Genomic DNA, 24,873 nt, shown 5'->3' with positions numbered 1-24,873 from the left:
AGAAACTCCTGTTTCATGTGCATAGAAATGATTTCTGCATGCATTTATGTTGTCCTGGAAGAGTATCAGAATGTTCTGAATGATGATAAGGTATAACCTTTGGAGCTACTGTAAGCTCTGACTACTGTTGTAAGTTTTTTGTGAATAAATTCCAGTATTGCATCTCCTGTGTAGATAACCTGAAAACACTGGACACTAAAAATCTGGCTTCCTCTTGCAGTTGTTTGGGGTTTTTTTTCTGAAAAACATATATCGTTTCTGTTATCTCTTTCCTAGATTGGTAAATCAGAGACTTCTAGAAGTGCAGTCCCAGGTTGAAGAACTACAAAAATCTTTACAGGATCAAGGTTCGAAAGCTGAAGATGTAAGTAGAAATGTGCATCAAACTTACATTCAAGTACTTACCATTTTTGAAACTTTGACCTTTTTGTAAAAAAAACTATGTAAAAGAAACGTACAAGCAGATTTCTGATAGTTTTCCATATTTACTTGTATGGTGTTATCACTAAATTGTGCTTATCTAACTAGGATGTGAGACTTTTGTGTAGCGTAGAAAACCATCCTATGTAGAGAAGGTGTCAAATATGTTTTATTTGAATAATTGTGTCTGTTCCAATAGAAAACGTAACATTTATTTAATTAGAATAGAGAGTTTTATAGGGAATTTAGGAAGTGTTGGTTCTCCATGAATTAAGTATTTGAAGTTATTTTTGGTTTAGTTTTCTTAATGAGAATTAAGGCCTTTCCAGCCAGTGGAAGTTCTGCAGTTGTTGATGTAAATGTATCTCATAATGGAAAAAAACCAGACAGACTAAAACTGAAAAAAAAAAGGAAAATAATTAGGCCCTCAACATCATGCAGCATTTTCTGTTTCTATATACAGAGTTAACTTTATTTTAAATGTAAGAATACATATTGTAGTTGAGTTAGTGTGGAAAACAACTTTCAGTCTTCCACTCAAAAATTGTTTATCATCTTCTGTACTTGAAAAAAGAAGCTCTAGAACTTTCTTGAAAGCAGTGGTTTGTTGGACTGTACATGCATAGTGTATGCTCACAATCTCAGTGTATTGTGTTGCTAATTGGCAACAATTGTAATGTGTTGCTTTCTATTTTTGTGGTTTTGTTTTAACTAATTTATATAAAATAGTGAAAGTTTCTACTAGGTGCTTATGTTCATTTAAGAGTGTGTTTAATTTAGCTTATCCTTTTAATTTTCAGAATAAACTATATGGATGTAAAACATCTAGTGGATTTCCAATAAGATTATTTTTATAAGTAACTTAGGATGTCTTTTAGAATGCATTTTAAAATAGGTCCATTCTGAGATGTTCTTTGTCTCGATTATTAGCCAAAATCAAATTTTTCAGGATGAACTAGGATATGAAAAAATTATTCTCAGGTATCAACTATTGTAAATTATCCCTTTCACAGCTTTATTCACTGTGATTTTAATTGTTGTCCCTTTTTGAGGCTCTGGTTGGGACAGATTTATGGGCGCTAATCCCATGGCCTGTTTTGCTGAGTTTGATGTGTGGGATTCCATTTAGTCCTAAAGAAGCAGAAGAGTGAGCGTAGACTCAGAGAAGTGTTGAGGATGCAAGAGCCTCTGATGTTATGGTCACCATATGCAGTCTCCCTGACAAAGCAAACCAAACCTCAGAAGTTTAACCCAACTGCTTAACTAGATGGAAGTTGGTACTACCTAAGTTACCCATAAGGTATTAATACAAACAGAGTGATTCTTCAGAAGCATCAGAGAAAGGATTAGGAGAGACATGGCATAGAGTTCATTGATGCATCATTTTCAGCACATTTCCTCTGTTTTTCACCGCTTTTCTGCAACAATGCACTGAAATCCATATTTTTATGTACTTAGACTGTAAATGTGCTCAACCCAGAAAACTGAAGACTCCAGTTTAATTAAAAAATGTGTGATGAGGGCTCAGGTCTGGTTTTTGTTGGGGTTTTGTTTGGTTTTAAAGTTGAAGTTATTTTTAAACCTGCCCAAAAAGTAGTAGAAGTACTGTCCTAACCCAGGCAAGTGTCATTGTGGAGAAACATGCTGTGTGCCAAGGTCCACGTGGGGAAGCAGTTTTGATTTTGTGTTGAAGTGCAGTGGAAGGCAGCTGTTCAAAAGATGTCAGTGCCATTGGGCCTGTAATGGGCACTGACATGTTCTGTTGGGATGCATGATCAGTCCATCCTGGTTGCTGCCTTGCTAGCCAGGGGAAAGCCTCCTTACCCCAACCTTCCAGAGTATAGAATCAACTCAGACATATCTGGTGTGGTCAGAAAAGGTTTGATTTATTATCCTTTAGAAACAGTAGTCGTGTGGGGGCTGCTCAACAGTTACCTCAAACAGTTTTGACTACATCATTTGCATGCCTGGTCATCACTGTCCTTTCTCACCCTTGTTCTCCTGTTCTCTGCCCTCATCCCTTCCTGTATAAACACTGCCTTTAGTTTCTTGTGCCCCACTTGCTAAAGCCATCCCACGCCTGATGTTTCTCATAATATTACATATGCAGTCTTGGTCTTACATGCTGTTACTGAGACAACACCTGCCTAGAAGGTCCCCACAACTCTCTTATCTGTGAAGTTTGACCACTTTGCTCATCTGGTGAAACGCTGGTTGCCTGGAGAAGGTGTGGATGCCCCATCCATTCAATGCTGGGCAAGGCTCTGAGCAACCTGATCTAGCTGAAGATGTCCCTGCTTACTGTGGGGGTTTTGACTGAGACCTTTAAAGGTCTCTACCACCCCAAACAATTCTGTGATTACTCTTCACATCTGTGAAATCTGACCATCCCTCATGGTGCTGTTCACAACTTTCATCACCTTCTCACAGCCTTAGCAGTTTCATCAATCAGTTTTCTGAAATGACTTCCCATAGTTTCCCCTGCCCTGCTACTTTAGCTCAACCTCAAGCCAGAGCCAAACCATCTACCTGTGACATTAACATACAAAACAAAACCAAGTTTTGTCCTGAGAAGGTGGACAGACCTGTTCCTTTGGCTTTTAAAGCATGGAAGAAATTTCAAGCAAAAAGACTTCTTTTTTCATAATTTTTTTAATGCAAAAGAAAGATAGCAATTCAATGTTGAAGTGGATATCTGTTTCCTAAAATCACACTGTAATAAGTATTTTGTTCAGGTGTTTTATAAGTGGAACTTGTTTGCAGTGGGAGGAAAAAGCAAATTAGTAAGTGTGCATTTGCTGATTTTTGCAGTTTTGTTGTAGATACGTAATTCTCAGATAAAACATTTGAATGAAGTTAATTGTAAAGCTAGGTCACAATTAGATAAAGGTTTTGTTTGGTTTTTTGGGTTTTTTTTAGATTGGGAGTTTTATAGGAGACTTGTCTTCCTATGAGATGACAACAATTATAGTAATTACATTTTAGAAGCAGAGGATTTGTGTATGAGTCTTTAAAGCTCTCTGAGGCTGCAAAAAAAACCAGGAGTAATGAATGTTTGCCAATTTTTAGAGTAATTTATTTGAATTTATCTGCCTGGCTACAAGTATATAGAGGATCTTTGGGTGGGCAAAATTACAACACTTTATGTTCTAGTCTTTTTTCCAAATTTGTCTTTTGGGTAAATTACTGTGGGTAAACTCAGTTCTGCTTCTTTTAGTTGTTTATCACAAGTAGTGCTGTTTATCACAATTAGTTTCTTGCTTGTGAGAACATGATCTATTTTGATGGGAAAGGGGTTACTCCCAGAACAGTGCAGTACGAGGCAAACAATATGTGCAGAAATACAGCAGGGGAGTGAATGTGGACTGGTAGGTTGTGTCTGTGCCAAGCTAAACCCAAGTGCTACAGAAGGATGGCAAAAGAAAAGCTGAGTTTAGTTTTTATTAGGGACATGGGCACTGCTTCCAGCTTTTTCCTTTCCTGTCCTAACCAACCAGTAGTCCCCTAAATGATCAGACGTAAGTGATGGTGCCAGTTCAAATGATTTGGGACCGGGAAAGATGCATACAAATATTTTGTTTTGTTACAGAAGTGGTGGTGTTGCTGCAGTTGTTCAGAGGGCTGGAAAATTAAAAAACCACATGGTCAAAACGTGCAAATCCTTAACTGCTACAGATTTCTGACTGTGAAATCAATGGAGTCTTGCTGGCTTGTTTTTACCTTTCTTATAGTGCAGTAAGAAAATCTCATTTGAAATAGTGTAAAAACACCCCCCAGGAGTGTGATCAAAGACAGTGTTTTGGAGTACAACCAAGCTAGAAAGCAATGTTTCTGTTAGCAAGATGTCTAAACTTTTGTTGAAAGAAAGAGTGTTAGAGAGAAAAAAAAATGAAGTAATTTTGTGGATGATTTTATCTAATAATCTGATGGTGGTCTGGACCATCAGTCACATGCTAAACTTCTGGTGTGATTAGTACTGGATAAATACAAACCAAAATGGCAGTTTCAGATTTAAATATTCTACATTGTTTCGTATTCCATCAGTGTGGCAATAACACAATTCAGCATCACACTACAAAAACACACATGCATCTTTTAATTTTTACTGTAGCCCAACAGACTGCTTATTTCCCTTTGCCTTGTTAGTTGTATGATTTTTGGTTTAAAATGACTTTCCAAAATAGCAGTTGCTCTCTTTTGAAATTCTGTGTTTAAACACAATGATTTATAAGTGTGCTTCCTTATTATTTTTACATTTTTGGATTTGGTAATGTGTTTTAGAAAATGTTACAGGATGAAATTGCTCATATAAGAACAGAGGAAAAAATTGCGCATGCGTGAAAAAATTCATAGCTTTAACTTTTTCTGTTCATGACTTTCTAAATAGTTTCTTCTGTTGGCTGCTGTTTTGCTTTATACTAATGTCATCTCTGTTTCTTGGCATGGGCTTCTGCTCAAGGCTATTGTGAGTATGGCTTTCTATTTACTTAACACTACTTTCAGTTCATAGACATTTATATTGGGTTTATTTTTTTGAAAAGATACTCACCATGTATGCAGTGAGTTTAAAATTAAAAAATTACTTCAAAGCTTCTATTTAAAGAGCTTATCTAAATGTGATTTAACCAGAAAGTGGAACACTGTAAGTTGTATGGTAATTTTTGTGTGTCTGTAATCAGTAAAGATAAGAAACAGAAAAAAGGTGAAATTTCTGCTATACTCCAGTCAGAAATACTCTGCTCCTTCTGGTTTCTATGGGGATGGGAATTTACTTCAACTAATTTGCTACATGTCTTCATGCAAATTGCAATGCAATGTTGGTAGGACAGCTCTTCTTGCAAATTTTGCTGCACTTTCCAATTTCAGGTTAATTTACCAAATCTAATTACGAAAGTACTGAACAAATTAAAACAACTGAAGTAGAATTTTGCCATTTATGGATCTTGCTTTTACTGATCTAGTTCCTGGGGAAATATTAGTAAAGTTCTAAAGCATTCTAATTTCGCTGAAGTCACACAGTTGTGGAGAGAAAGATTGCTACCACAGAGGATCCTTTACAGTTGTGATCTAAAACTCAAGTAAAAAAAGTTGGATTTTGATTAGAGAATTACAAATTACAAAATTACATGTTTTAAAATAATTTTAAAGTTATGCTAAAGCTTCACAATATATTAAAATAAAATGTTTAACTTTTTGTTTTAGTCAATTCTTCTGAAAAAGAAACTTGAAGAACATCTGTAAGTATTTCTGTTTACGTATTTTGTTTGCGATTTGAAATGGTGTGTTTTCCATTCCACCTTTCCTGGTGAGAAAGGCAGACAGTCATTAATCCTGGGTGTGGCAAATATACAGCTGAGAAAAATTAGATAACACAGGAATGTTTGGGAATCTGCTGTTCAGATTCTATTTTTATTTCATAGAAAGCCATTGTGAAAGCGATGAGAGAACCATCATTTTGTGTTGGTTAGAAAACTTTACTTAACATTGTGTAAATCTTTGCTCTGAAGGACTAAGTAATTTTGTTCTAAGGAAAGCATGTTATATATAAACAAAATTAATTTGTTTACTCTTCAGTATATATTATGGCACAAAATGCAAAGAGGTGTTGGCTTTTTGACTGTCTTGCAGATAAAAGTTTCTGTTGCCTTTGGGTTTAACCATTCTTTCTCAGTGTAATCTCAGTTATCAGTATTCATTTTAGGCACCCACTGTACAGTCAAGTCTTAAGTTCTAACTTGAAGAAACTGTTTGCTTTAGCGGTTTTTCACGCACCATCTTATTTAACCAATATTTTCACAGTGACTTTGTCACTTGTCCTAATGCCCTACAGCAAAAAAATCAGTCATGGTCTCAGAAATATATCACTCTCTGAGGATTTTCTGTAGTGCTTAATGGTCATTCAAGCACAGTAATAATATTGGGAAAACAAATATGTGCTTTTGTGGTTTGTAACAGTGAGAAGCTCCATGAAGCTAACAATGAGCTGCAGAAGAAACGAGCTATTATTGAAGATTTGGAACCAAGATGCAATAACAGTTGTGAGTTACTCGTGCAGTCCATTTCTTTTCTTTGTAAAGTATTTCATGTACAAGGTCTTTAATTATAATACCTAAAGGTGGTGTCAGGTAAGCAAAATGGACATTTTCAGTGGAAGTGACATGTATGTTGTTAATTTCTCTGAAAACTGTTGTGGCCAAAAAGATGCATCTAACACTTGGAAATGCACAGGATAACATTCTGGAGGCCACTTTAGGAAGAAATCATAGAATGTTAAGGGGTTGGAATGGACCTTAGAGGTCATCTAATCCCGACCCCCAGTGACAACGACCATAGAAATACCAGGTCACTGTCATAACTGCCACAGAATTCCAGCTGTTCAGAACTGTCCTGCCATCACGAGGTTATTTTTACTTTCAATATATATTCCCTCAGTGTGTTTTCAAAAATATGTTGTATTATATATGTATATCACGTTACTCAGATGGTATCCAGCACCCAGAGCCTAGCTGGGCTTTAGAATCTTACTGCTACGTGTTTTGATGAGAAGTAATGAAGGAGGTAGTTTGGGTTTTTTTTCCCCAGGACTATTTATAATAGAACAAGGTTAAAGATTGTAACCAATGGCAGTTTTTCTGATTTGTGGTAAAATTATTTCATTCATAACGAGGTGGTGGAACAAACAGAAAAAAATAATACAATTTTCTGAGATCCGAAAAGTTGTATAAAAGATGTAGAAGTAATAGTGGATACCAATGCAGGAAAAAGCAGTGCAATGAAATTGTCCTACTGGTATCCATTACTGCTTAAGAAAATGTGAGGGGAAAATTAAATGTAGTATATTCATGTCACATTTCTGATAAACTGTGTCCAGTCTTACAGTTTAGCAGATTTAAGCAAGAGTTGTGCCTGTTAAGAATTATTCCTCTAACAAAGTAGTAAAAATCATATTTGTATTAAATGCCAAGGTATTATAGAAGCTTTTAGTCATTAGTAAACTAGTTTTCTAACTGTATTCAGTAAAGAGATTGATTTATAATTCAATTTCTCTTTATTTTTCATAATTTCGAAAAGCAAAATTTCTGTAAAAAAAAATCTTCTTATAAGATTACATAGGAGTAACATTTGTAGTGTGTTTCTGAGCTGCTCAACAATTAAAATTGTGATATCTGCTAAATCAGGTTCCTCGTGTCAGCTTCTCTTAACAGAAATATATTTTAGCTGTGTTGTAAATGTCTGTTGTAAAACATTAAAATATGAGTAATATAATGATGATATTTTCCAATGTGTCCCTCTCCTGACATAAAGCGCTTAAAATTGAAGAATTACAAGAAGCTTTACGGAAGAAGGAGGAGGAAATGAAGCAAATGGAAGAACGATACAAAAAGTATTTGGAAAAGGCCAAAAGTGTAAGTCGATGTGTTCCATGTTAAAGATCCCACTCTGACAGACTGCATTCCATGTGCACTCTGTGGGAATTAAAATAGAGGAGTTATCTGTATACACACTACTAGCAAATAAAAGAGGAGGAAGGTCCAGTGAGTTCTTTATATCTTCTTATTGTTACAGTACCTAATAATGGATTAATTCTGCAGATTTTACCCCGTTTTTGTGACTCTTTATTGATGCTTTTTCTGAGTAAAGTGATCTTTTTAACTGTACCACCTTCTGAAAGCTGTTACATTCCACTGCTGATGTTCAGCATTCTCTTTCTCTTCACTGTTTAGTATATGCTTCTGTCAAGAAGGTGATTAATATTTAAGTATGATATTGAGGGTGTGGGCACTCTACCAGCTTTGAAATTACATGGCCTTAATCATAGTCACATTTCTTCTCTTAATATACTTTGATATTTTATTTGAGTTTCTCAAAAGCATATCAGTGTCTTTGTTCATCTGACCATGGTGTAGTATCAAGATCTATGCAATGGATACATGTCATTACATTGGAATCTACAAGTAGGTTTCTATTTTGGCAAAATTTTATCATGTCTGCCTTTACTTCTGTGTAGTTTCCTGAATGACTTCTGGTGAGATGTTTCAGAAGTCTTCAGGAAATCTAAACAAATTTTTTTTTCACTTTTAACTTTTTGTAATCTTTTTTCCTTTTCTTTCTTTCTTTTTTTTTTCTATTTTCATTTGTTGTTGTTATTATTGTTGGTGTCTGGTGGGGTTTTTTTTGTGAAGATCAGTACAGTCATTGTACTCTTCCTCTATACAAAGTGCATCCAGGTCTAACATGTATTTTCTTAGAAAAATGGTATATTTTTTCTCAGAACTGTAGAATCATTAAGGTTGGAAAAGACCTCCAAGATCATAGAGTCCATGCTTCAACTCATCACCACCTAGCCATGGCACTAAGTGCCATGTCCATTTTTTTGTTGAACACTTCCAGGGATGGTGACTCCACCACCTCCCTGGGCAGGCTGTTCCAATGTTTAATAACTCTTTCCGTGAAGAAGTCCCACAGATGCTCTAGTGTGTCATGGTTAATGAGAGAAGGAGATGTGTTTTAAGTCGCTTTTTTTGTTTCTTAACCTGACTTAAAAGGTCCTTAATCCTTAACAAGATTGCTTTTTCATGATTTAATGAAAGACCAACTGGTTTTCTTTTACAGGTCATCCGCACATTAGATCCTAAACAGAACCAGGGTGCTGCTCCTGAGATTCAGGCACTGAAAAATCAGTTGCAGGAGCGGGACAGAATGTTTCATTCCCTGGAGGTAGTAATCCTTGTGTTTTGTGGTAGATGATCCTTGTTTTTGTATTTAAGACTAACACTTTTATTATACCTTGGTTTTAAATCTGTGGTTTTTTTATGTTTTGCAGAAAGAATATGAGAAAACAAAAAGTCAAAGAGAAATGGAGGAAAAATTTATCGTTAGTGCCTGGTACAATATGGTAAGAATCTCCCAAACTTCTTATTTGGGGAAAAAAAAAAGAAAGGAAAGAAGCTATTAATATTAATTGTTTCTGGCTTGTTCATAACAGTATTCATTAATTGACAGTAATTTTGGTTGGAGAGCGTTTTCCAACACACAAACATGGAAACAAATAATTTTTAGTAATTTTAAGCTATCACTATATAAGACTATGCTCCTATGATAATGTTGGGGTAAATTAATTTTCAAGTTTTAAATCAGAAATGGTTCGGATCACTGTTCTGTAATCCCAGACCTTCAGTTACACAGAATTACAGTGCTCAAATTTACTTTTTTCTTTTGAGTCTCCACTTTCCAGTCTTCCTTTTTTTTTTTTTTTTAATGAAGGCACACAATCAAAGCAGTTCAGTTTACTTGCTGCAGTAAGTGCTCTGAGAAATGACCCCTTTAACTTCATAGCAAGTTTAGCCACATACAGATGCTGAGGACAGCAGCAAGACCCTCTCCTAAATTATTCAAATGGTAAATTTGAATAGAAGAGGTAACCTGTGCAGCCATACAGCTTTTGCTAGGCTTGTCTGCTGGGAGAGTTGTCACCTTCATCAAATGTGTTCAAGACTTCCTTTTGGCATCCTGGTTGCATTGAAACTGCTTTTTATATAGAAAGACTCCTTGACCTGTGCAACTTTCACGTTTCGTTCTGCTCCACCATAAAATTCAAATTCCTCCTCTCTGTATTCCCTTGGAAGAGTTTCCTTCTTGCTGTTCTGCATCTTTATGTCCATGAATAGCAAGCCCAAAAGCAGAGTGCTTGAATTGTTTACATACTGAAGGCATATTCAGGTGACCAGTGTCCTTGACCACTTTTATAACCTCAGTCCCTCCGACAAGTAGAAGACAAGCCTGAGCTAAGACCTGCAGTTCAGTGACCTGATGATCTCTGATAGCTTTTTTTTGTGTCAAATCTTTAATTAGCCTCTGCTTTTATACACAGCTGCACAAACCATCACAGCCTTCCTCATTTCCTCCTTGCATTTACGCCTCATGAAAACATACTATCTCTCGAAATGTGCTCCTGACATAGGAGCTGGTGTTTTCACAGGGGATGACGATACCTAAACTTTTCTAGGAAAAAGTACTTTTCTAGCTCAACATGCTGAAACGAACCGGGGTGGGGTTGGGGAGGGGAACCCTTTTGAAGAGAATTGTCTGGTTACCACGAGTTTATGTGGAGAAACATGTACTGAGATCTTAGATAATTGCTCTAAACCTGGACAGTGATTGGGGTGGGGAGGGGCAAGATCTCCACACTAAGTGTTAGGGGAGAATATCTTACCTTTATCCTTGACAATGGGGTGCTTTGTGCATGGAATTCAAGGTGTTCAGAGTTGGTGAAGAAGGAGGTAATAAACAAAATGCAAATAATTAAAGTCGTTCAGTGTTATGTGTTGGTGTTCACTGAGAAGTTTCTCTTTGTCCATAGGGGATGACTCTGCATAAAAAAGCAGCAGAAGATAGACTGGCTAGTACAGGCTCAGGACAGTCCTTCCTGGCTAGACAAAGGCAAGCCACGAGCACAAGGAGATCTTACCCTGGTCATGTTCAGCCAGCAACAGCAAGGTAGAGAAGCCTTGCCCTTAGAAAGAAAACTGCCCTGTGATCCAGGCCACTTCTGTTGCAAGTGACAACATTCAAGGAAAATAAACCAGCAGCCTTTCTCTTTCTCCCTTGTTACTGCTATTATTTTACAGTTCAGGAAAGGGTTTTATTATGGTTTCTCATTGTTCTGTAATGCCCTTTGCTTTTATTTTTGAAGTCCATCTCTCTCTCTCTTTCTCTCTGCATTTTTTGAATGTGCCAAAATTTTAAAACCATCTAGAGGAGTGCTGTATAATAACAGTCTTATTTGTATGAAGCCTGGTCTCTTATGAAAAGCCTCATGTGGACCATGTAACAATGTAAATTTCTTGTCACTGTTGGTACTTTTGTGCCATAAGGGTTGTTATGCTTTATATAAGACTGTTCTTGTTCAAAGGGAATTAGGCTTTTTTTTTCATGTGCTAACCTGTTGCTTCAGAAAAATGCTGAAATCTCATTACAGAAATGCAAAATTAGAATATAATATTCTGTGAAATATATTTTCTGCTAAAAACCTTACCAATGCAAAAAAGAATGATTTTTTTTTTTTTTTTTAATCTCCTACATGCAAAGTTTGCTCTTATTCTTGGCATTTGATAGGGAAGCAGGATGTTTTTTTTCAGGTTTTTCTTTATCAACTGGTGTTACCTCTTTTGCTCGTAGAGATGAATATTTTCAAATGGTTTGTTCCACTCTTCTTGGTCAAGTGTACGCTTAAAAACATTCTAAAAAAAGTGGAGAAATATTCAGAATGCTCTAATATGCTACTGCATCATCCATTTTAAAAGGGCATTTGTTTTAAATTTTATAGTTATGGGTGAGCAATACACAATGAATCAAGGCCCCGATTAATATTGATAATGTATTCCAGTTGTCATGCCCTACTAAAAGACTTGCTTTTAATATATTGATTCTGGGGATAATTGTATCAGTTGCCTTACCAATGGTACCAGTGCCTTCAGGTGAGTTTGTTGCTGACTGTTGGAAACTGGCTGTGATTTGTTGTACTGCCTTTTTAGTAGTGTGTAGCTCCTTAACTGTTGGAGTACCTTCATGTTCATCAGTGGGGTGGAGGGAGGTTCCCCCTGTTTAGGTTCTGTTCCTACAGATCTGTGCTTTTCCCCCTGACTAATTCTCTGCATTCCCTATCATATTTGCTGAAGAATTTTTGGGCACAGAGAACCTGAATATTGATTGAAACTTCCACATACATACATCTCGTTGTAATTTAGTTTTAAACAGTTATTATTTAGAGACAGTTTGGACCCTGATGCACATGCAGTTGGCTTATAAATTTATTCTTTTACCTTATTTTAATGCCCTCCCAAGTGAAGACTTTTTGTTATAAATCCCTATAGTAGTAGCATTTATTAATCATCTGAAAGTCTATGTTAATTCACAAGTTGGGTAGAATGAGCAAAGGATAATTAAAACAAGCACACCTAGATTAAAGGTTAATAAACAGGTGAATGATATTTGTAGGTACTACTGTTTTATTCTCAAGTACATGATCTGTTTTACTCTAGACTAATAAATGCATCCAGTATGTGTCTGAAATTAGTTTTCAGTTCTGGTTATCCACCCCAGCCCCCGAAAACAGATGCTGAACTCTATTAATTGCATGTAGCTTTGTCTTCTACTCCTCACATTTGGAAAACTTTGGTTTTCCAGAAGTTCTTTTTACTTGTTCAGGGTATGACAGGTCTGGGCTGTGCTTGCAAAGATTAGATAAGACATTGCAAGTTTGTTGTGTGCAGAAAGGTAACAACGTGGAGGAAGCTGAGGACAGTTTCTGAAGCTAGTGAGGTGATACTCGTTTTGCTGGCTCTCACTGAGATATGGAATGCTGTGTGTATTGTCTGGCAAGATGACTACAGTTTGTGTGGGACATCTTGTTGTGCAACTTGTTCCAGTAACCTGAAGAACTGTTTACCGCGTGTTGTGTGTGAACAGGAGTAAGTAAGATCAGTCCTCCGAGGGAATTTGATGTTCTTGTTTGAGATTACAGCATTTTGTATCAGAGAAAGAACCTAAGAATACCGAAAACTCCCTTTTTATTTTAATCTGTCTGGCTTTTTCTGTTACTAAACTGCCAAAGGCTATTTGTGAAAGCAAGGAATGTGGCCTTAACGGGAAGCTTTATCTCTTAAGTTTGCTAATAATTTAATTCCCTATTGCTGTTAATCAGGTGCAGGTCTAAAATAACTAGAACCAAGGTCTGCACACTAATTGCTTTTATTTTGTTAGCATTTGTTTTACCATTTTGCCTCCAAAGTTTTGGTGATTAGTTAGGAGATGAACAAATGCTGGTTAGAAGCCTTGTCTTTTGCATTTACTTTCCAGTCTCTCATGGCCTCTTTTGCTTCTTGGTGGTTGTTGGCTTTTCTCTTCTGCTTTGTGATTCTGTCTTTCCTTTTCCTTTAAGATAAGACACGGAAGTGTTTTCTGTAGTTCCCTTCAAGAATATATAGCATCATTATGTAGCATCAAAGAGCAAAACAAGACTAGTATTGGATCTGAGCTTTCCTGTTGCTCACAGTGATCGTTGGGCAAGTGAACAATCATTATGTCTTTTAAGAGTTTACAGACCTGCAGAAATCATGGTATTTCCCAGAATTTTTGTTGAATATAGAAACCTAAAAATGTACTGTACTCTTACGGAAATATATTTGGTTGCTGTACAGTTCCAGTAAGTCATTTGTTCTGCCTGAAGGAATTTAGTTCCTTATTCTTTAGCATTTTAACTCTATTATTTAGTGCATACATCCACTGTTAATCTTTGGGTGTGGATGAATGCAAGTGGTGAACATCATTAAACCTCCTCTTCTCATAAGAACAGCTTCTTCATTCAAAGGGTTCAGCTTCATCGTTTTCCTTGCTTGTTATGTAGCTTTGGAAGTAGTGTGGTATTAGGAAAAAGAAAGAGCTCAGAGTGTAACTCCAGGGAATAAACACATATATAGGTGAGCCACCAGTGAATGTTCTTTATTTGTCTTATCTTCAGTAATAAAAGAATATAAGCAATAAACCCAATCTATAAAACAGAATTCTCTCAGTACGTTGGATAGCTCTTAAGAAGTTTTTAGGAATACTTTTTTCCTGAGGCAATGTTTACATCAAAATTGCAATGGTAATTATTAAAGCAATGCTATATCCTGTCCTGATACACTACAGAAAAAAACCCAGCTACAATTGAGCTTGAAGAGAAAGGGTTCTCCAGGGCAGTGATGAAATGGCTGAAGAGTTCATGAGAGGACTTTGCTGAGCACTGTGCTGAGAGTCTGCCCAGAATAATCTTTCTGACAGATTTTAATTAATGCCAGTAAAAGTTAACAGATAAATGGATGAATATTTTCACTGTTCAGAGTTTCTGACCCTAAAGGATGTCTGTGCAGTCCAGTTTGTATACTTCTGTGGGGAGTTAAGTTGTCAGCGTATCTGATGAGACATTACAGAAAAAAAAATATTCGAGTTCCCTTTCTTGATAGCAACACATAGCCACTTGAATCACAACATGTATTTTCTAAGTGCTGTGAAAACTGAAGTAATCTAATTTAAAGGTTGTGTGTTCCACCCACAGTGCAAAGGAAAACAAAATTGCAAATGTGTTATAGCCACAAGATGCCTTTCATTCTGTCCTGCTCCAGTGGCACCTGAATTAGCAGTAACGCTTCTGCAAGTTCCCTGTGGCTTTCTGTCCTGTAAGGGGCACTGGCAATTTTATATTCATTGTGTATGAAAGAGTTAACAGTGAATACTCCTATTGCTGCTTTATGGTGATCTTAAACAGTAAGTGGTATGTGCAAGCTGTCAAGAAAATGTGAAAGGATTTGGCAGTTTTAAAGTCCTTGGTATTTTGGCACATGCAGGTAGCTTTTGCTTTTCCTCTGTCCTCTAGTATATTAGCCTATATGCTTAAAAATGTGTAATCATCCTTTCATGGATGATTTTTAGGGGTTTAATTGTCCTGATGTTGTTGACTTTTTTTGTAGATTTGGTAGTTGGAAAACGTTTTGATGTCACCATTTGGTTTCCTCCTTGTTAGTGATTTGGAGGAAGACTGTTCTGAATGTGACTAACTTTTCTTTTTATTATGAAGCAAAACAGTATCTGAATTTTGCTTATTGCATAGGGATTTTTTTGTTGTTGTTGTTCTTGACCAACATTTTGACTTTTTGCAAGGATTGATGAGGGAGGTATTTTTGCACTCGAAGTCAGCTGTGCAGTACTGACTTCTTATGGGTTTTTGCACACGCGTTTTAGGTAGAATGTGGACTCTGTGTTTTGCATTAATACTGTGTGATAAACTTCAATATCTCCAAACCAATTTTAGCAAATTTTGCAGGAGTTTTCCTCAACTGGTGTTGCATAAATAAATAGCTAAAAAACTTTACTATGTCGGAATATACTTTCAAGTCATGGGGTTTTTTTGGAGCAGCCGTCAGATTCTAGGTAGGATCACAGCCATGCCTCCAGTTTGTCACTTTCAAGGAATCAAGAAAATATCCTGGTATGAATGATGTGCATTGCCTTACTCCTGTGATCTTTCTTCCCTTTGGAAGTCTGGAAAAGTAGCAGAAGCTTGTCAGTGACACTGCAGGCTATTACTGAAAATAAGGTGTGATTTTTTTTTCAGTTTGAAAATGGAGGAGACAGATGCAAGCAACTGTTCAGTACAAAAGTGGGAAGAGCAGTGTATCTTTCACCATTTTGCTTTTTGATGTCAATTTCAGAACTAATGAGAAAGAACCTTTGCTTTTTGAACTAGGTTGTTTTGGTTTGGTTTGATTTTTTTTAATTAATTTTTAATTTTAACTGATTAAGTATTAGAGGCTTTACCTGTGTGAATAGGGTAGAAACTGTCATTGCCAGCCACAGCAACCTCAGACTTCTTGCATATCTGGTACAGTGCAACCCTGGAAATTCTGACTCTGCTGCCAGCTCCATTGTACCATTTGGAATTGTGGAGGACTTAGCTAGCTTTGTCCTCTGTTTTTGCTTGACTTCATTTTTGTGGATTCATTAAAATATTGAGACATAAAGTCCATTTTTAAAATGTATCAGCTCACTGAATTAGGTAATGAATGAGTGTTGATTGAGAGAGGCTTTAGAAAACTTGACAAATCCCATGGGGCAGCGATGTAGCCAAGCCAGTTTTCCAGACAAATTGTCCTGGTGTCAGATTATAGTCAGTGGATCAGTAGGAACTCATGCCAACTGCTATAGCTGAAGTCCTCATCTATAGTTGCTAGGGGATGGTGTTGGTGTCAGCTTCAGTGAGGCCCAGATTGTAACCTTCACCTTTGGGCCTTGCCAAGGTAGTAGTGAAGGACTGTCTTGGAAGTACAGCTCTGTGTTAGTTGGCTCTGGTGGCAAATCGGGAATTTCCTCCGCTGCTGTTTGCTGAGTGTGTAAAGTCCTTTGGAAAATTTAAATATCCTTCAGTCCCCCTTGCACTGTGTGTCAGTTCCAGACTGGAAGCAGATTCCATCTGTCAGATCAGAATTTCTTGCTGCTGTCCTGTTGACTTGGATCTCAGAGACTGATCTATACAACATGAAAAGTACTGTTAGTAGAGGGAAACCCAGGACAACTGGGAAGCCTTTCCTTTCTGGTGGTGACTTTATTCATTGCTTTGCATTAGAGGGGCCCCTTTACCATGGGCTGAAATTAGAACAGCGTATTTCAGAAGGAGGAAGGTGATTGTTTGTTACAAAAGCTGTCGTTTGTCAGCACTTTGAGGAATTATTACCCTACCGTAGCATGGCACAAACCAGAAACACTGCAAAAGCAAAGGTTTTCCCAGCTAAAGAACAGCTTGTTATCCAAATAGAACTTGAATTCCCAACGATTATACCTGCCTTAAAGGCCAGTTGTTCCCTTGCCCTGCTCGTGTTGTTAGACTGATCACGAAAATGAGCAGAATTTTAAGAGGAAAATGCCAAATAATATAATATTTATGGGGCTATAAAATAGTTGTAATGAGACCATCAGGTTTTTTTATTTGGATTTGAATATAACATCAATTATGTAATTTAAAATTTTGTAAAGCAAGAGGTTATTGTTTTCAGTCACCAAAGGTTAGCAAGCCAGAGAGTAAACTTATTTCCTGGAGCCATTGGTGGTTTTGAGATTTTAAAGCTTTTATTTAGCAGTATCGCTAAATTTTTGGAATAGTTAATAAGCATTACAGTATAAAGCCACAATTTTTAAAATTTTATAGTCTTCTTTCTATTCTCTCTGTCATTCCTCCATAGACACACATCATCTGCTGCGTAAACTCTCTCTTTCTGAAGATGGTGGAGATGCAGTGACAGGTTATGCTCACATTCTGCATCTCTGTCCTCTGAACTGCTGCTACCTCAACAGGTAGCTCTAAAACAGAGAGAAAGAAGTTGACAGCCAACTCTTTTTTTAAGAACAAGATTAGAATTTCAAGTCTAGGAAAGGGCACTGACAGATGACTTTTTTACATCCTTGAAAGATAATACAGTGTCCTGAGTTTACAAGACCTCTCAAAAGTACTTTTGACTCAAAGAGAAACCTCCAGTGTCACTTCTGTTTATGTGCAACAGGACACTTGAAGTGCTACTAAATAGTAACTCTGAACTAATAATAGCCAGGTGAGACTAAAGGAGTAGATTATATTCATTTATGCACAATAGAATAGGTACCTGCTTATGTAGCTTAAACTTATAATTTTTTATAGAATAACTACAGTGATCTTCATATTATTAGTCCTGAACTCTGTAACTTTATGCACCCAAGCAGTGCCAAGCAAGCTTAACAGACAGCGATTGCTCAAAATACACCCTCAAGGTCTGCTTTGAATGTGTTAAATTTTTTATTCCATTTGATACATGTTTCTATGTTTCTGTTTGGTTTTCAGCTATAGTTAGTATTCTGGGTGGATGAAAGAGAAGGGAAAAAAGAGCTGCAGGACTTGTAGCAGCTTTGTCATAAATATTCTTTCCTCTCTATTTAACCTGGGCTTTCCCATCACAAGAAGCGTTCTTAGAATCGTTTTTTGACCAGTGCAATACAAGGGAGAAGGAACTGAGGAGCGGAACGGGCCCTGATTTCAGTCTGGTGAAGCCAATTTGGTCTTTGCAATGTGAAGACCCGAATGCCCATTTAGTGCTGTGCCAGTGCTGTGCAGGGACATCTGTGCCCTGGGGAAGCTGAAAGCACCACGGCTGTGTCAGTAAAGCGCTCCATTCTGGTCACACTGGCCAAGAAAGAGGGTGCATCAGTAAGGGATGGAGAAATAAATCAGCCTCTCCAGTCAGCTTCCGAACTGAGATTCACTTCTGCAGCGTTGTGATGTGCTCTTTCGGCTGCTCAGTGGCTCCTCCTCAGCTTACTGTAACGAGAGCACATATCATTTTCTTGCAATTCAAACCTGTATTTGCCTGCAGTAAACAGAACTTGCCAGGGCAGCACAGCAGTGAATGCTGAGTTGTAGCCTCATGCACTGGATGAGCTTTGATGACACATAAATGCCCAAAGTCTTTGGTGGTGCTCAGAGCTGGAAGACTCAGGCAGTCACTGTGACCCTGACTGTCTTTTCGTACGTAATCACATGCAGTATTGGACAGGCACCTTTCACTCTATATTGCTTTGGTTCTTTACCTGTTGTACTCACAGACAGCAGGAATGCCTGAGACTTTCTCATCGCTGTATAAACCTAGTTTCCATAGCTGTATTAGCTGAGAATGGTGCCCTGAAGGACTTCACTCAGAAGTTTTTAAATTTGTTTGAATTACAGCTAAATTTAGATAGTGCTCAAGGCTGTTTTGTTACTTTTTCCAGTTATTGGCCTGTAACCTTCCTGTTAAATTTGAAGAGTTGCTCTGGCAAAAATGTTTTCCCATGAATTTATTACCAGTCTTGAGACAGCCTTACTAAACTGCTCTGAAAAATACCTGTTCTATTCTCTGTTGTTTTTTTTTTTCAACAGTAATATGTTATCTGCTTTTTAACTTTCTTCTTTATTCTTTTATTTGCAGTGATGTGGTTGCATGACCTGCAGCATTATTATAACAGGGACTGTTCAGTGCATGACTTGCTTTTCTGTCCAGACTGCATAACCAAAACTTAACCAGTTCTACACTTAAGACTCATGGCCATCCGATTTCAAAGGGGGATCTACTTGCAGAGAAGCTTACCATCCTGGGGAGTGGCTTTCCCATTTCCCACTTCCATTTACTCTTTCTCTTCACAAAAGGTCTCCTATGAGGCTAGAAGAGAGGAAATCCAGTATTCACAACTCAACAAGAGGCATTCTGCAAACTGACAGAGCACTGTCAGCTCTCCATCTTATTTCCGCCTGTCCACTTTATTTAATTCTGATTAACAGTATTAACACACAGACTTCCTGCAACATTTTCATATACTGAACTATAAAAAAAATCTAGTCTTAATGAGTTCCTAAAAAGGCCTTTTGGTTACTGTTAAAATTTCAAAGCACCTGCACCCTTAAAGGATCCACTTTGAATCTCTAAATAAATAAAGTAAAGCGAAGGAGGTGTTTTACCAGGAGAAATGACTAATGAATTGCTGCTTGGCGATCCCATCTTAGAAAACCAAGCAAGTTTCATCTGATAATCTCCGAGCCAGTCAAACTACCGGGTGGTATTTTGTTCACAGGCACTGCCTGCTTCCTTAATATGTATATACACAGTAGTTTGTGGCTGTTGTATTTTTCTCTCTACATTGAGCTGTATTGTTCGTTTATTTCAGAAACCTTTTTTTTTTCCAATCTGTGTTAAACAATTGTTAAAACAATCTGAGGAAAGAACATGAATGGAGATAAGTATGAAAGTCATCTACACTTTCATATTACGCAGACTGTCCTTGCCAGTTTATAATTTGGGTCATTTATCTTTCACCTGTACTGGTTTTTTTCCTTTCCTTTTTTCTTTCCCCTATCACAGTCTTAGCTATTTAATTTCCAATTGCACTAGCTTGGCTTTTCTTTGTATTATGAAGTTTAGCTATTAAGATTTGCCATATGTAGACAGTGTAACTCAAAATGCTTTGTACTGCCTATATTAATTTAAAAAGCTGCTTATTTAATATTCTTAAAGATCTGCACATTTGTACTACTGTATCTTTGTTTTGTATTGGACATCCAGTACTGGCAAGATTCAGAAGACGAGGGAGTGCTGTAGTGTTGTAAGTTAAGAGGTTTATTGTATAGAAGTTAGTACATAACAAACAGGGAAAGGGGCTTTCAAGCCGTAGGACTTGCTGGAAAATATGAAAAGAGTCTGAATGCTGAGAACCTTAAGTCCAGTTCTAGGGAAACCCCATTCTTGTTCACCTGGATCTTAATCTGCAGAAGCATAAGCGTGGTTTGTACTCTGCTGCCTCCTGGAATGGTTTGGTTATTTAGGCAGTAGCAGAACCACCAGCCCTGTTTTCCAGGCTGGAGAAGTGTTGTGTCCACTCATCTCTGCCGACCCTTCTGGTCACAGGCTCAGTGCCTGCCCCATCCCTGGCCTGTCAAACAGGGCTCTGGGCACCTGCCTGTGCTCAGTCCTCAGGGATCCCGATCCCACAGTGTCGGTGGCCTCGTGCAGGATGATGTGGAGGAAGGACAGACTGTGTGCCCCCCTCCCAGAGGGGGTGTGGCCGGTGCTGCCTGGCAAAGGGAAGGAAGGGCAGGTAGGAGTGGGCTCTAAGCAGACCAGGCAGGACAGCGAAGGATAAGCATTAAGATCCCAGTGAGAACTGTGTGGTGTTTCCCCTTCTGAACACCACACCCGACAGGGGAGCCTGAGGCTACCAGGTGCTCTGGCTGGCAGCTGTCCGTAAAGACTTCAGATGGGGATATGTCCTTCTTGGTCCACCAGGGCCAGGGACAGTGAAGTCTGACGTGACCTGCAGCCAGGATCTGGGGTTTGGTGATAACGAGTCAGCTACTCCTGCAGCAGAGGCAGCAGCACTTCATCAGGCTGAGTCAGCAGAGTTGTGTCTTTCCAGGTCCTAGCCACTGATCCCTTGTTATGTGTCAGGGCAAGCATTACTAGTAAAACTTCTTTTAGTTGGGTGTTTAAGGCATGGTATGTTTTTCATTTGCAAGTGCTGCTCCGGCTGGGACCACACCCTGCCCCAAGCCAGGCTGGGTGCAGGATCCCTGAAATCAGGGCTCTGTGCTGGGCGGGAGGGGATGCTTTTTTTGTGCACCCGCCCGCACAGGTGTGGAGTCCCAGTGTGAAGCCGGGCAGCACCTCATTTCTCCAAGTGGTCTGTGCAGATTAGAGACTAAATATCAGTTGTTCTTGAGCCTTGATGACATTTGTATGTAAGTGTGTTTAGCTTGACAAAAGTTGTTTGAGTTTACTAATGCAACAGAGAGATGTCAGGTGAAGCCAAGTAACTTCCAGCAAGGAGCTGGCTTCTTTAACTAGATTAGCCAGGCATCTCTGTCATGAAGTGGTTGCAAGCTCTCAACTCAGAGGTGATCTCCAGCATGTCTCTGATTACTAACTTCATTTGTGCTGCATAGAAAACTCTCTTACCTTCTTAATAGCGGCTTGTTTGACAGTCCTGAATTAAATGTTGACCAATTATCAAAGTAACTGTTTGTGAAGTTGCCAGTGATATATTTTCTGTAAAAAATGGATTCGTAGAGTGTCAAAACATTAATTTCCCATTTGAGTTCATCAACAAATTGTGTAACTACCAGATTGTCATGGTAGCAGTATCAATATACATACCTGTATATAGACAAAAAAATACTCAGTAATGATAATTGGAATCAAAAGGTTTAATATTTTTTCCCAGTCAAATACACTAATGCTTCAAAGGTGATAGAAGAGTGTACAGTTGTTAAACAAGTTGTAAATAAACGCTTATATAAAACATAAATGCTTATTTTTCCTTCATTTGGTACTTGGTTGTAAACTGAGACCAGAGCACAGTTTGTGTTAGAGGTTACTGGTTTGAGCATAAAGTGCTGTTCTGCTGCGTGAGATGACACCAGCTGGTGATTAAGAGGGACCCCAGTGGAGTGGGAATAACATGGATAAAACAAACCTTGCCCTAAATGCACTTAGGAGAAGGTACTACAGAACAGCCTGGGGAAAAAAAGTGGAAGTTTTTTACAAAGCACAGCCATTCCTGGGCAGCTTTGGTGTCAGCTCGTCTGAGTCTTACACAGAGAAGTGGCACCGTGGAAATGCATTTCCTGGGCCTCTGCAGAGAAGGTGAGGGGAAGGTGGGCAGCAAAAGTACCTCAGAAACAACAAACCTCCAGGCTTTTGCTGGGAAGCATCCCTCCCACCTGGCTGCTGAGGTGCACGGCGTGGTTTGCCTCTCAAAGGGCCAAAGCCAAACGACCAAAATAAGACAATTTTCCTGTACCAATGGAAGCTTCACAACAGACGCAGCTAAAGGTGTGTGGGGGAAAAGACACTGCTGGTGTGGACAGGAACAACTGTCCTTGCTTCCTGCACTGATGAGCAGCTCTGGCTCCTGGGGGAGGAGGAGGTGGTGGCCTCAGACACGGGCAAACATCGATCTTTGTGAAAGAAAAGGCAACAGCCAGCAAGAGATACTGAGCCCACACTTCGCCAGTGCTGTGGTGCTGGGGTGGAGAAAGTTGTGCAAAGGCCCTGACAGAGCCATTCGGGGACTGCTCTGCAGAAGGAAGAGGAGAGCAGAAGCAGGAGGGTGCCCTGGTGGCAGCACAGCCCTGGGCTACACTGTGGCTGTAGCAGTAACGGGAGCAGAGCTGAGGGCGGGCCCAGGTGATAGCTGGGAAAGGCAGGAGAGCCCCAGAGCTGGTGGCCAGCTTCTCCCAGGCCCCAGGGATGGTGGAGGCAGAAAGCTGCCACAGCCTCACTTCTGCCTGCCAGGGATTCACTCTGGTCCTCTGCCCTCCTCAGTCCCACCCCAGTCACTCCTCTTCATCTTGGGAATGACTACAGTGTTTCCTTTCTCTGACCACTCCCTCTGCCTGTCCTGTTGTTTCCCACACTGTCAGTCTCTCCGAACTTTTGCTGTACATTTTCCCCTCCCAGCTCCCCCACCCCACAGTGTGCCCAGGCCCACATCAGCATCCCTTGTTCTGGCCTCCCCTCCCCATCAGCTCCCCCGAGGCCAGGACTGCCTCCACACGGTGAGGGGGGAACTGAAGCCCACCCACTTTGCTCTACCCCCACCAGCTGCTGGCCCAGCAGGGAGGATGCAGCAGTGCAGGTCATCTTCCAGCGGTACCTCCTGCACACCCCACGGCTGCAGGGCCCCGCTTTTACACCACATCCTAAGTGTGCTTACCCTTGTGCCGTGTTAGATATTGCAGGAGGCAAAGCCGCGGCTGTGTTAAAGGTGGCGTGGTGGAAGCATATTCCAGAAGCTGCACAGTTCCCCCCCACCGTTCTCCTTTTCCATTTTTATCCACAAATAACTTTAGAGCACCTATGCTGCACGTGTAAGTATCTGCAAATAAATCTTGGTGCACATCAGCCTGTCTCAAGCCCCGTCATGCAAAAAGCAGAGGACAGCACGTCTGTACCCACCCAGGGTGTTTTGGAAGGCAGGAGCCAGCAGCACGCTTGGAGGAAGGGCTGTACAAGAGTGGCTGCAAGGACTGCAGGGCTGCCAAGGAGGGAGGGCACGGTCACTCTGCCTCCAGCACAGGACACAGCGCCACAGAGGGGAGTTCCACCAGCGCTAGGCATCCATACTTTGCTCCTGTTCCTTGGGAGCTGAAATGAAACAACAGCCTCGAAACAGCAAAGTGTCCTTTTGGCAAAGCAGGCAGACCAGAAGGGAAGGTCAGTCATGCCAGGGAAAAGATTCAGTGATGTAACTGGAAAACTCTTCGCATACTGAATGTACCCACTGCTTTGCTGGTCTAGGCCTTTGAGAGCCCCAGGAGCCAGTGGTGCCTGCTGGGCCTTCTGGCTGGTGGAGTGGAATTGCCTTTACGTCTCAAACCTGCAGGTGTGCACACATACGGATGTTTGGTTCCTGAGCCAAGCTACGCTGTCCACGAGATTAGCAGGGAGCACAACTCCGTGCCAAGAAAGGAGGTCTTACAAACCCACCCTGAGCCAAGGGCAGAGAATGGAACCTCTCGCTTCCCTGAACACAACCAGCCCCCCCACCCTCTCCCAGGAAACTGATGAAGGCAGTCACCACAACCCTAAGTAAAACGTGAGGTGGATGCAAGCTACAATGCATTTTCACTGTTTATCACACCACTGTGTGTGATGTCTTTCTTTGGCTTTGACCCGAACACGAAAGAAAAAAAAAAAAGCCCAGACCTCTGATTAAAACGGACCACAAGTAAAAAAAAAAGGACCATAGCAATATTTCAAGCAGCTTTTCAGACTTGTTGCCACCTTCAACACCCTTGTTCCAATCCCTCCAACTGTTACAAAGTATTGGAATGACTGTATGCCCTTCTGCCTGCCCCCTCCCCCAGAAAAGGCTCTTTGGCAGTCCTTACCAGCTGGGGGCTGGCACTGGAGGGAAGGCTGGCACGGGCTCGGCTGACAGCACCGCTCTGGTGTCCCTCCAGTAGCCGGGGGTGCCCTGGGGGTGCCTCTGCCCGCTCTGCACAGGCACAACACACACCCCTGTGAGCAGCTCCGAGGTGCTGCACATCCTGCCCCCTCCCCGTGGCTCGTCAGTAACACCGCCCGTGCCCGGAGTTCCTGCTCCCTAACGAACCTCTGTTTTCTAGCTCATAGCCCGGGAAACCCATTTTTGGCTGAATCACAGCGGAGTGGAACAATACTATTGTTACTGGACTTTTGAGGAAAATTACTGACCTGGACTGAGGGCAGGATGGAAATTGATGGATGACTAAAGCCAAGCATCTTGTAACCCAATGAACGGGAATCCCACGTGAGGCCCTTTGAACTCTCGTGGCCACAACGGCTGTGCCAGCACCTCTCCTGGAGCAGGACGTCTCTCTGAGCT

General features: G+C 39.9%; 1 protein-coding gene across 5 annotated transcripts in view; it reads left to right on the top strand.

Moving 5' to 3' along the window:
• The window catches only part of HOOK3 (hook microtubule tethering protein 3), an 84,410-nt gene extending 62,600 nt beyond the window's left edge, over nt 1-21,810 (top strand). For 3 of the 5 annotated variants that reach the window (XM_050328928.1, XM_050328925.1, XM_050328929.1), the window contains 9 exons: nt 277-364; nt 4,808-4,885; nt 5,623-5,657; nt 6,376-6,458; nt 7,726-7,826; nt 9,034-9,138; nt 9,245-9,316; nt 10,781-10,917; nt 18,945-21,810. In XM_050328928.1, the coding sequence (XP_050184885.1) occupies nt 277-364; nt 4,808-4,885; nt 5,623-5,657; nt 6,376-6,458; nt 7,726-7,826; nt 9,034-9,138; nt 9,245-9,316; nt 10,781-10,917; nt 18,945-18,960 (715 nt within the window). In that variant the 3' untranslated portion in view covers nt 18,961-21,810. Of the gene's footprint in view, nt 1-276; nt 365-4,807; nt 4,886-5,622; nt 5,658-6,375; nt 6,459-7,725; nt 7,827-9,033; nt 9,139-9,244; nt 9,317-10,780 lie in introns of all 5 variants that reach the window. The other 2 variants (XM_050328926.1, XM_050328927.1) reach the window with 2 other exon arrangements.
• The last annotated feature ends 3,063 nt before the right edge of the window (nt 21,811-24,873 follow it).

The sequence above is a fragment of the Myiozetetes cayanensis genome, unplaced genomic scaffold (assembly GCF_022539395.1).
Source record: "Myiozetetes cayanensis isolate MyiCay16 unplaced genomic scaffold, myiCay2020 scf4, whole genome shotgun sequence".
Classification (NCBI taxonomy): domain Eukaryota; kingdom Metazoa; phylum Chordata; class Aves; order Passeriformes; family Tyrannidae; genus Myiozetetes; species Myiozetetes cayanensis.
Note: the sequence above shows the minus strand (reverse complement) of the source record. Positions and strands in the feature narration are given on the sequence as shown.